Source organism: Colias philodice, chromosome 9 (assembly GCF_061535455.1).
Source record: "Colias philodice isolate Cphi_HAF_F1 chromosome 9, ilColPhil1 Martin Lab GWU primary, whole genome shotgun sequence".
NCBI classification, from domain to species: domain Eukaryota; kingdom Metazoa; phylum Arthropoda; class Insecta; order Lepidoptera; family Pieridae; genus Colias; species Colias philodice.
Window position 1 is genome coordinate 1,786,568 of NC_143094.1, and position 12,278 is coordinate 1,798,845.

Genomic DNA, 12,278 nt, shown 5'->3' on the forward strand with positions numbered 1-12,278 from the left:
CCGTCTTTTTGTGGACGTTTGGAAAAACTAAATCATCAGCATATTACAAAATGCCGAGCGTTTGTAAACGGCGAGATAATACAATTTGCCTGCGACATGTATATGATATACGTATATGGATTCGCCGATACAATAGGTAAAGCAAATTACAATCTAGGTTTTAATTTGAACTAGATTGTGACCTGAAAACTTAACGATACAAATCGTGTCAAGCAAGTTAAATTGGTAGGTACATTGAGAATTAGTTCTATTGATTTATCAATTAACTGTAACTAAAATTTTGTATGGATGTATTTTTCTTAATAATTGGTTATTAAGAAAAATACATCCATTAACGTTTTGTGTTTTGAGATTAATTAAGCAACATATTTTATTAGTTTATTTTAAATATTCAGTATTATAATTGTTTTAAATAGGTTATCTTATTAATTAATTTATTTATTTATATACAACCATTCCTACCATTACAGTTACCCAATGCGATAGGGAGGTCAAATTTACAATACAATTTGTTCATTAATAAAAAAAAAATATAACATTAATTATCACGCTTAATCGATAAATATATATATTATATTGTTATTACAATATCGCAAATATAGGGCGTTAAAAAATCTCCTGAATGTTACAATGAATATAATATCCGTAATATGTTATCTTTACGTATGATAGTAATTTAAATTTTAAACTTCCAAATGTTTTTGTTCTCATTATTTAATGTTAAACTATGCATTTATTTCTAATTTATCTTAAGTTAGAAACTGAAAATTACAGTTCGAACTAATTTGGTAAACGGGGTCACGATCTTAATTTATTTTTATGCGTTTCGTTTTGCTTTTTTTTATTTCATTATTTTAATTATTATGTAGGAAGTGCTTATAGCTCCTGTTTTTTTATTAAATTTACACATTTATGGCACTATTAATATAAATGTTAATAAAGAAGTAGAAATACTATAATTGCTTCGCTATAAATTATTTCAGTATAATTCCTTTCGGTTACTGCCTACTAGTACCTATATTAAATCTATAAAAAATAATTTATTGTTAGTAGCACACATTTTTATATGCTTGGTTGGTCCTTTTCAAAGTTTCTTAACCACACAAATTCAGCAGATTGGGTTTCAGGCTAGTACAGGCTTCTTTTTATCTCTATTACAAATATCCACATTTTGTACACATGTTTTGTACCTACACACATTTTTAAAGCGGTCAAGCGCTAACAAATATTATGAAACCAAGTAATCAGCAATGGCACATTACAGCAATCGTTGCGTAGAGTAGAGGATTCTGTAATCATGTATGTAATGAATACGAGATGTGTTCATTCGATAAATTGATGATCTTGGTACAGACATTACTCATTTAGGACGAATCTTTTTAGGGTTCGGTTCCAAAGGGTGGATACGGAACCCTACTACCTAGTATAGTATTTTATTATGTCATATCTGTGCTATTACTAAGATTCCGTCCGTTTGACCGTATGTCTGTTACCAGGTTTGTATCTCATGAACCGTGATATTACTAGATAGTCAATTTTAAGTTAAAAAATCATTCAAGTGTGAGTCTGGCTCGAAACTGCATTAACTGGTAACCCATCCAATTAATGGCAGTGCCAACCGTTGCTTAAGCTCTTTTGTTATAGCGGCAACGGAGGTACAACAACCCTGCATAATGCATATATCTACTGTCTTCCTATCACGGTTCTTGAAATAGGTGCACGGTATTTAATATACCATAGATTACCAATTTGTATTGTATGCAGTATGTTTAAAATTGATTTTTAAAACACTTAATTGCCGATTATTTGGCGAATCAATGGCAGAATGCTAAAGAATATTCTTATAAAAATACTTCGAATAGTTATGGTCGAAGCGTGCATTTGTTTTTCACATATATTTACGGCCAAGGACATCAATGTTGTTGAGTCGTGAGAAACGAGTTGCATGTATGACAATCATTTCGTTACTATGAAACATTGTCAGTTTTGACATTCGTATGAAGCTCACAAGGTTGTGTAGTACGAATTATTAGGAATTGCTTGGTAAATTTGCTTTTGTATGCCTAGGTACTTGTTGTGTTCAGATTTGATTGAGAGTAGATTTAGATATATATTTGCTTGGTTGAATTTCTTCGTGTCTTTTTTTGAGAATACTGGCTTATAATCTAAGACTGGGTTAATGCGATAATAGATAATTTAACTTGACACAACTTGGTCTGCATTGTTATAAAAATCTGCCAATTTCGTAAAATAGGTACCTACCTAATGGATATAATTAAGAATTGTTGCTACTTTTTTGTGGATTGAATTTTTTTTCTATGTATTTAAAAGTCTTAATAGATATTTATGTAATTACAGAAACAAGTCATAAAAATAATCTTATGAAATTTTTGGGACAATTCTATTTAACGAAATATATTATGTACCTAAAATTCTCTTTGAGCTAAACAAAAAGTAACTCGTTGTAATCGTATCTTTGTAGGTCATATCCGATTAATTTGAAAGGCGACCTGCTATTTTTACATGAAAATCAATACGTTTTTAGCTTTAAGCATGCAATGTTGGTTTTGAATGTACCTACAAGCGTATAGATTTAAATCAATTGCAAACTAGCTCTATATTTGGTACTAGCTGTTCCGCGCGGTTTCACCCGCGTGGCTCCACTCCTGTTGGTATTAGCCTATTACAACCTTCCTCTATAAATGGGCTACCTAACACCGAAAGAATTTTTCAAATCGGACCAGTAGTTCCCGAGATTAGCGCGTTCAAACAAACAAACTCTTCAGCTTTATAATATTAGTATAGATAATGCTTTTAAATGTCCAAAGCAATTTTAAAAATAATTTACTTATTGAATTTATAAGACTATTGAGCTAATCGATAAGCTTAAAAAATGTAGACGAAGACCACATATATCTTCATCATCATCTAAAAGTCAAACTCAGTTAACACCCAATTTAATTAAGGCATCAAAAACTTAATCTTAATTTTAACTATAAGATTTTTTATCAAATTGTAAATAGGTTACATGAATAACTTAATTATGGGAGTAACTTATAATTAGCATAAGAATCTAAGTTACCGGCGCTTTGCGCATGCGCCGACGCTAGTGGGCGCAAACTTAGAATATTGTTACCGGATTCCTGCGCCTACGCATACAACCTTTGGACAATTATTACACTGCTAGACATAGACAACAATATAAGTATTTTTAAAATAATTTATTTTAATCATTGTTATTTATTCTGTATTTTATTAGCGAGTCCACCTTTATTGTTGAGCAGTTTTTATTGGAAAATATGACGTGTAAAAGGGTCTACTAGGGTCTGATGTTTGTTTATAAATGAAATTTTAAATTTAATATACCTTTATTTATTTTCCCTAGTTCCTATATATAATAGATAACTTATATGTATAAAGCCTGTGAACATTCAATAATTTGCTACTTATTAAATTCAAATCATAATGTAAAGTGGGAAACGTAAATGTCGAAATTACCCAAACGTATTATAATAATATTCACAATTGGAAGTGTTGAGGTCAGATTTTATTTCAACAAATTTGCGGTCAACACAAACTATTCGCGTAGGACGCTTTGCAATTTGCATAATCGCCTGCGCTTGCGCAAGAGGCATTCGATCTTTCCTAGGTTTTTTCTATGACTCTCTTCACTCCAATTATGAATATTCATTAGTGTCCGACCGAACTTTCGGTTTCGGTTTCGGTTTCGGCCGAGTTTCGGCCAAAAATCAAGTTTCGGCCGCAGTTTCGGTTTCGGCCAAAATCGGCCGAAACTTTTGCCGAAACCGAAACTTATTTCGCAAGTTCAGTGAACTTTGTGAACAACGCTTTGACGGACGCTGTCAAAGCGTTGGTTGACCCACGCTGGTGGAAACAATTTTTGATTATCTATGTTGAGATTGGAACTGGGTGTAATTGTAATTAATAATTATTATTTTTATATAAGAGGTACCTAAAAGAGACTTATTATTCTTCTAAGTACAAATACCAATCCAAAGTATTAAAGACTCTTTAATAAAGAGAAAGATCTCAAAATACCAAAACTTAGTATTTAAAGTAACAGTAACAATTACTGATTTGATTTAGATGACTGATTTTACCGAGAACTTAATTTGAAAAAATAATAAAAATTAAATTTGTTATTATTAATATTTTAAGAATATTATTTTTTTTATTTTATCTATACATATAATAAAATCGTAGGAAAGTCAAAACTGTACATTGAATATTTTTTTAAAAGAATACATAATCCATGATCTATAATCGATATAGAAGCCAAAAACATAGTTTTTAGAATTTTTGTCTGTTTGTCTGTTTGTCTGTTTGTCTGTTTGTCTGTATGTTTGTCCAGGCTAATCTCAGAAAGTACTGCACGGATTTACTTCAAATTTTGCATGAATATTACTAACAGGTCGGGTCAGGCTGTTACATACATATTATCATGCTATCACCTTCGGGGGAGGAGCTGTGAACCTTTATTTTTCTTACGTATTCCGTGTACTACGACAGCGTACAATATAAAGACTCATGTTTAAATGTTGTTTTTGAGTAAGCCATGCTATTGTCTACCTTTACACTATAAAAACTACATCATTTAAGTAATTTTGGCAGAGAAACAGTATAATGAATCTTAGTAGTATAAAGACAAATTTAAAACAGCGCCATCTATGAGATTTCATTAAAATTAAATCAATTTACATAATACATATTAACGCTCCTTGGAAATTCATAATTTAAATATTAATATGATGTTGGTGAGTTTGTTTTTTTTTTAAAGTTAAATAAATAATTCATATCTTCCCAGAGTAAATTTCAGGTGCGCTTATATTTCATGTGAATATACTAAATTTTTATAAGTGAGGGTAGATGTTTATTATTTGATGTTAGTTACAGTTATATAGATAATAGACGTAGTATTTGTATTCTCTTTGGGTAATAGTAGATAACAGTGATTGTGTTCATTGGTTACATTTTTAAAAATCTTCGGCTTTTTTTTAATTTTCGCCTTCTTGCGTTCCCACAAAAGTTAAGTTGTAGCTTTTATATTTATTGTTTATTATAATTATATAGTTAGACTCATGTTTTTAATTAGTTAAAGTTATGACAAAATAAGAAAATGATGAAATTTTATTTTTATCATGTATAACTTTTACAAGACTATGTTATACGCCCAAAGAAGGTCACTTTAGTTCTTGATAAAACTTTATTTGTTAGTAGCTTTTTATTAAAATTAGGTACACTTTTCTTTTGATTTTTTTTTATTTACAGATTCAATGTTCATAAAAATTGACGATTTGCGTGAGGATGTAGTGGAAATTAGTAACCTTGCGCGTGGTCAATCAATATTCAATACATCATCATCATCATCATCAATCATCAATCATCAATACATATAATAAAATTCTAGAAAAGTGGTGTCTGTACAATGAAAATATGTAAAAAAAAATTAGCAGGGGTTATTACTAAATCGATCCCAAACCCAAAACTGTTGTTAAAAAAATTTTTGTCTGTTTGTCTGTTTGTCTGTTTGTCTGTATGTTTGAACACGCTTATCTCAGAAACGGCTTATCCGATTTAGATGCGGTTTTCACTAATATATTTTGGTAAGCTTCATTTAACATTTAGTGTTTATTTCATGTCAATCGGTTCATAAATAAAAAAGTTATGACCATTTAAGTAATCACAGCGAACATTTGCTAAGGCATTCTATACATGAATTACTTTATTACGTAAATTATACGCTAAAGTTATTCCTTGACATGTCCAGATGATCATATCGAAAGTCCCCAAGCGTGGGGGGGGGGGGTGGTTATGCTGAGGGGGTAGTAGGGGGGGTCAAAGGACCTTTATTTAGATTTTTGCTCATAAGTCTAAAACCTGCACAAATATGTAGCATTATGGTTACTTCTAGGTAAATTTTCTATATAAAAGGTCTTTGAAATTATGTCGTAGGTATTATTTTTAACCCCCGACGCAAAAAGAGGGGTGTTATGTCCGCTATGTGTGTATTGCGTGTCTGTCTGTGCCACCGTAGCTCGCTAACGGGTAATACCAATTAGATGCGTTTTTTTGTTACATTAGTTGTTTATTATATTATATAGGGGTAAGTGGGAATGAAAAAAAAGAATGTTAGTTGTTAATGTAGGTTATACCCAAGTGATATATCAAATGAAAATAGACGACATGTCAGAAACAATTAGTCAAATTTTATCAAAATCGGTTCATCCATTTATTTGATATACTTAGGGGTAAAAGTGGGAATAAATAAATGAATTTTATCAAATATACTCAAGTGACCTATCTAATGAAAGACATGACGTGTAAAGTACAATAAGACATATTTTATCGAAATTGGTTCATCCATTTATTGGATAAAAGTGGCAATAAAAGTTGTCAAATATACCTAAGTGGCATATCAAATGAAAGGGCATGACCTGACGTGAGAAGTATAATGAGGCATAGGTATTTAATCAAAATCGGTTCATCCATTTATTGTATAGAGGGGTAAAAGTGGGAATGAAAAAAACGAATGTTGTCTGTTATACCCAAGTGATATATCAAATGAAAAAAGATGACCTGTCAGAAACAATTAAGTAGTCCAATGTTATCAAAATCGGTTCATCCATTTATTTGATATAGGGGTAAAAGTGGGAATAAATAAATAAATTTTATCAAATATACTCAAGTGACTTATCTAATGAAAGACATGACGTGTAAAGTACAATAAGACATATTTTATCAAAATTGGTTCATCCATTTATTGGATATAGATATAAAAGTGGGAATAAAAGTTGTCAAATAATATACCCAAGTGGCATATCAAATGAAAGGGCATGACCTGACGTGAGAAGTATGATGAGGCATATTTAATCAAAATCGGTTCATCCATTTATTGATTTATAGCGGTAAAAGTGGGAATGAATAATCGAATGTGGTCAAATAATATAATCAAGCGGCATATCAAATGACGTGTGAATTACAATTAGTCATGTTTTATCAAAATTGGTTAATCTGTTTATTACATATAGGGCACCTTAGGGGTGATAGTGGGGATAAATAATCCAAATGGAGTAGGTACCAAACGAAAGGATATGACATGTACATAATATATAGGTATGATTAGACATGGTTTAGATCAAAATCGGTTCTGAAATTTACTAGGGGTGAAAGGGAAAAGTTGAACGTCTGTGAAAGTAGAAGGAATATGGGAGCGGGAGAATAACCACATCCTGGAAATTTTGAACTCTTCTGTACCTAAGTTTTATACCTAGCTCAGTTTAGTAATAACTTTTACTAACAGTTATTTTGTGTTATTATTTATTTTATTTCTTAACTTAATAATAATGTGTAAGTACTTATAATTTAGTTGTATATGATAGTACGTGTTTCAAGACGTGTTTACTCAATAATTGTGTGTTAAGTAGTAACTACTATGCAGTCACTATTCCACGCGGACGAAGTCGCGGGCACAGCTAGTATTAAATAAATGATTACAACAAATTTAATATACTGTGTTTTCCTTTCATGCCCTAATTAAGGCAAAATAATAGGTAAAATGCACCAAAGTTCAGTATTTTTAGAAATTTCATACTAGACCACGTGAGTTTCGGTTTCGGTTTCGGTTTCGGCCGAAACTGAAGCCACGGCCGAACATTCGGTTTCGGTTTCGGTTTCGGCCTGGAAACCAGTTTCGGTCGGACACTAATATTCATTACTTATATAAACTTTTTACTTTTACTACGAGTAAAAGTAATTACGATTTAATTAGAAAATAAAAATTGATGATTGATTGAAAATAAAACGGAATTCGCAATTAATTTTAATTTACATTTAATTTTTTAATAATTTATCCAATAAATCGATTAATTTGTGCAAAACCAGTGACATCTACAGTCACCATATGTAATGACGTTCAATATTAGAACAAGCTTTTGCACGTAGTTTGCGAGCTTAGCAATAGATGGCGCTGTATTCAAATAAGAAATAAGCATATTTCTAACACAGATAAAAAATAATATTATGTTTCTAGTAAGAAGGTATAACTAGTATTGCATTATCTGTGGTTATAATCTTACCTTTATCTTCGCTCTGTTTTGGGGAATTCTGCCACTGATGTCGAACTTTATGTGACCAGCCGGCGTGCGTTTTAGGCCCCCGTCTCCTCTCTTGAACACTGCAGATCATTATAACAATGTTTATTTCATATAAACTAAACATACAGTACATATCACTACATAGTACAAAGTCACTTCCTGCTGTCTGTCTGTTTCTTTAATAGAGTGGTTCAAGACAACGCGAGCGAAGCCGCGGGCGGAAAGCTATTTATCTGATTGTGGTTATGTCAACTATACAGTGTTGCACTCTTCTGTGATGTTTCTACACTGAACGTTATGAATGTGAAAAAATTATCAAGTTGATAAGCATGTTTGCAATGCTCTTCAGTCATTGTAATACACCTGTTAGTTTATTGGGTCACCCATTTACGATAGTGCTGTTTATATTTTTTCTGTATCTAATATATTACATTACACAAAATAATATAATCTAAAAATCGGAGGCATTGATGAGCAATAAGGATCATTTTCGCGTGTCTAAATTAACTTGGCATAAGATGATTTTGAAAGCCTTCCTATAATTTTAAATAAATTTAATTATAATTAACTTTTAGATAACTGCTCAAAATAATTGGCTAATTAAGCTATGAATACCATAAAACGAAGCCTAGACCAATTAACTTACTTCCTTATTATTTTGCTAAGATCAAAATCATGTTTCTATACGTCAATGAGTGTTTTTTTCTTTGAAAGTCTTATGTTAAATGGATTGCAACTATTAATATACTTACATGATAATTTTCTTCTCTTCAGTCTTTTCCTCATCAGAAATGTCGACCCAGTCGTCGCTCCTATCACTTCTATCACTTGCACTTGCCTCACTGCTCGGCACTTGGAATACTATCTCTTGTCCATTATAACTGAGAACCGACCTTTGCCCATAAATGCTGTTCGTCTTTTGTTCACTGGATATCGTTGATTGGCTGATATTCGATACTGTGTCGAACGATAGACGCTTTTGTACAGCTGATATCTGCTTCTTAGCATTGTTGTTTAGTTTTGCCATACTTGGACTGTTGGGTATACTCTCGTAGCAATGCGATAGCGACACTCCATCTGCATGCTTGATTGTGTCATAAATGTTTTCATTGTAGCAGTCGGAGATTATTGAGTCTCGCTTGCTAGTTGGGCTATTCTCTTTTGATTTGATCGGACGTGGCGGAATCTTTTCATAGATTCTATCTGAACCAATTTTCTCATAGCTCACCGTTGAAGCGCCGCTGACAGATTTCGTTATAGTGTAATTTTTGTTATTTGCTGAGTATGGGTTATAGTTCTCAGCAATTTGGATTCCAGAACTCGATGTAAGGCAGTAGGGCTTTACAGGAGATTTACAATACTCATACCCATCGTCACTATCCCCGTCGCCTCTTGTTCTCTCTTCAAGTTGACTTTCACAAGTTTCATAATTATGAAGACTGCTTTCATCCCCTTCAGGGTGTGACCGCATCTCTAAAAGACATTGATATATGTTTTCTTCGGGCGGCGTCTGGGTTGGAGTAATTGGCACTTCTTTAGGAATCTCAGGTAAGGGACAGTTTATTTTTGAAGTTCTATCGCTCTTTACTGCTACAACAACGATATGATCATCTCGCGGTTCTAAAGGTTCATAATCATCTTCTACCTCCGCTTCTTTTGGTGGCTTAGGAGTAAAACCCACTATAACTTCTTTGTTAAGTGCTTCTATTAAATTTGATTCAAAATCTGAGCTAGACTCGAGATTGCTTCCTCTTAAAGTTGATTGAGATTCAGACACTTCGTTCGATTTAGAATCATCTGCACTAGCAGAATTGTTTTGTTCATCAGTATAAGAAACTGTGGAATCATTCAATATGACACTTACGAAGCCGTAAGGGCTTTCAGATATTGATTTTTCGGAATCTGAATATATTTGACTACTTTTTCTCCTCCATAAAAATGATTCATTGGGCGTTATTTGACTCTCTATGTCCTGGTAAATGGATTTTTCTTCTATTGAACTCTGTGTTTCATTAAGAACCTTTTCTTCATTTACAGGCAACGGTGTTGATGTAACATCGTTTACTTCTTCGTGGATTATTTCAACGACATGCAATGGTAACTTTTCGGAATGTATGTAATTTGTCTTAAACTTTTTCCTATCATAAATAGGCTCCTTCTTCTTTGATTGTTCAGGTGAAGGTGAAAGGCGAGGAGTTTGTTTCGTTGATTCATCGACTAGAACTGGTTTAATTGTCTTTATTTTGGGGATTCCGTCTTTTAGTACGATATTTTTTGTTAACACTAGTGACGATTTCTTTTCAGGTACTTTTGGTTTTTCTTTGTTAGTTATTGTACTACTATTGGCTTTTAAATTAGGGTTTCTTTTTATAATATTACTTTGATTAAGTTGAGCGTTAATTTCGCATTCAAATTTTTGTATGACATTTTTGACAACATTACTCTCTTTTTGTGATCTTTGCTCCTCGTTCTTTAGTTTAATTGGAGTTCCGTCAACAGAATCTGATCCACTTTGTCCAGTTGATTCAGCTTGCTTTTTCGGTGATTTTGGTATTTTATTACCATCAGATTTAGATCGAATAATACGAATTTTGCTATTAGAATTATCTGATAAAAGCAATTTATCGATAGAATCCATACTAGAGCACCTTTTTCTACTGTTTGGTCGCTTTTTGGAACCTCTTCTACGTCGAACAACAATTTTAATATTTGGACTGGAACTAAGCGTGGATGAAGGTGTAGAACTACTACTCGCCGAACATGCAGATTGTAAATCTTCAATTGTTTTGACTAATTTGGACTGTCTCACTGAGCCTAGTGAACTTTTATTTTCTAAGTCATTGAATTTCTTTGTCAATTCTGATACTTTACTGCTCGTTATCGTCATTGTTGTTACTAACGGTGGTCGACGATAAGACGCAGAGGCATTCTTTATCTTGAAGCTGACCTTTCGTTGTTGCTGATTTTCAACCTTTTTCTTAGTGGGCGAAGGAATATCTATCGGTAGAGATCTTTCCTTATATTTCTGAGTATTTGTAAATTCTTTTGCATATTTTCCTCCTCCTGTACTTCTTGTGTCATCACTTCCCGTACTAATAGCTAATTGTGCGTAATGTAACGTTGGTTCACGCTTATTTTCCTTGCAATGTGTATTGTTACGTAGCGTGGAGTTTAAGAACGCTTGTTTTGCTTCACACACTGTTTTCCGATGATGAGAGGGAGACATAGGGGGCTTCATTGGTACTGAGTATACGCATTTTTCACTAAAATTATGTTTCTGTTTGATAGCCATCTCAGTTTCGGGCAAAATAAAATTCTTTAGAAGCGACTTAATACTTCCATGTTCGTTGCCTTCGGAGTTGAATTTCTTTATTGAAGATATAATTGTGTTTGTTGCAATTGTTTCGCCTTCCATTAGAGTGCTAAAAAGCATTTGTGTTGGATCTCTGCGACCGGTTTTCTACGCCATCTGGAACAATTAAAGCATTGAAGTAAGTGTAGGAAGTAATTTGCATACGTAATAAAACATGATATCGTATTGAGTATCGATAGTTTCGTGATTATGTCATAAAATTGCTGTGAACGAATTCAGAATGATTGTTAGATAGTGAAATCATTCGAGATAGTGATTAATTTCATTTCATTTCATTCCTGTATTTTCTAGAACTTTTTATGAATAGGGTATTGTTGAAAGGCTCTCACGGGCGGGTTTTATATGAGAATGTTCTGTGAAACACTTGTTCGCTAACTAAATTGAAGGAAATACTAACTTGATTAATTCTGTCATAAGACAAGATCATAATTATAATCAAGTAATTGTTTTCACCTCTTTCTTATAATTAAAAATCCTACCCATAGGTTGCCTGGTAGAAATCGCTTAGAAGCGATAAGGCCGCCTTTTTAGCTTTATAACATATTGTCTGTTTCTTTTTTTACATGTATTTACTTGGTGCTGAATAAAGTGTATTTATTTATTTATTTATCAAGCTATAACGTGTTAAGTGCGAACATTAAACTCATAATATGTTGTAGATTTTTATTATAAACCTAGAGCAAAACCGATATGGAAGAAATTAAAAAAAATACCTAGTACATACTGTTTTGATGTATATCATTAAATGTAAGTAAGGCTATGGCTATCCCATTATTAAGATTATACAGCTT

General features: G+C 32.4%; 1 protein-coding gene across 5 annotated transcripts in view; it reads right to left on the reverse strand.

Annotated features, from left to right (window-relative positions):
* Nucleotides 1-11,547, reverse strand: part of Exn (Ephexin) — a 43,791-nt gene extending 32,244 nt beyond the window's left edge. For all 5 annotated transcript variants that reach the window (XM_089698910.1, XM_089698913.1, XM_089698911.1 and 2 more), the window contains exons 1-2: nt 8,867-11,547; nt 8,097-8,194 (exon numbers count right to left, since the gene is read on the reverse strand). In XM_089698910.1, coding sequence (XP_089555036.1) covers nt 8,097-8,194; nt 8,867-11,547 — 2,779 coding nt within the window. The remainder of the gene's footprint in view (nt 1-8,096; nt 8,195-8,866) is intronic.
* Between the last annotated feature and the right edge of the window lie 731 nt (nt 11,548-12,278).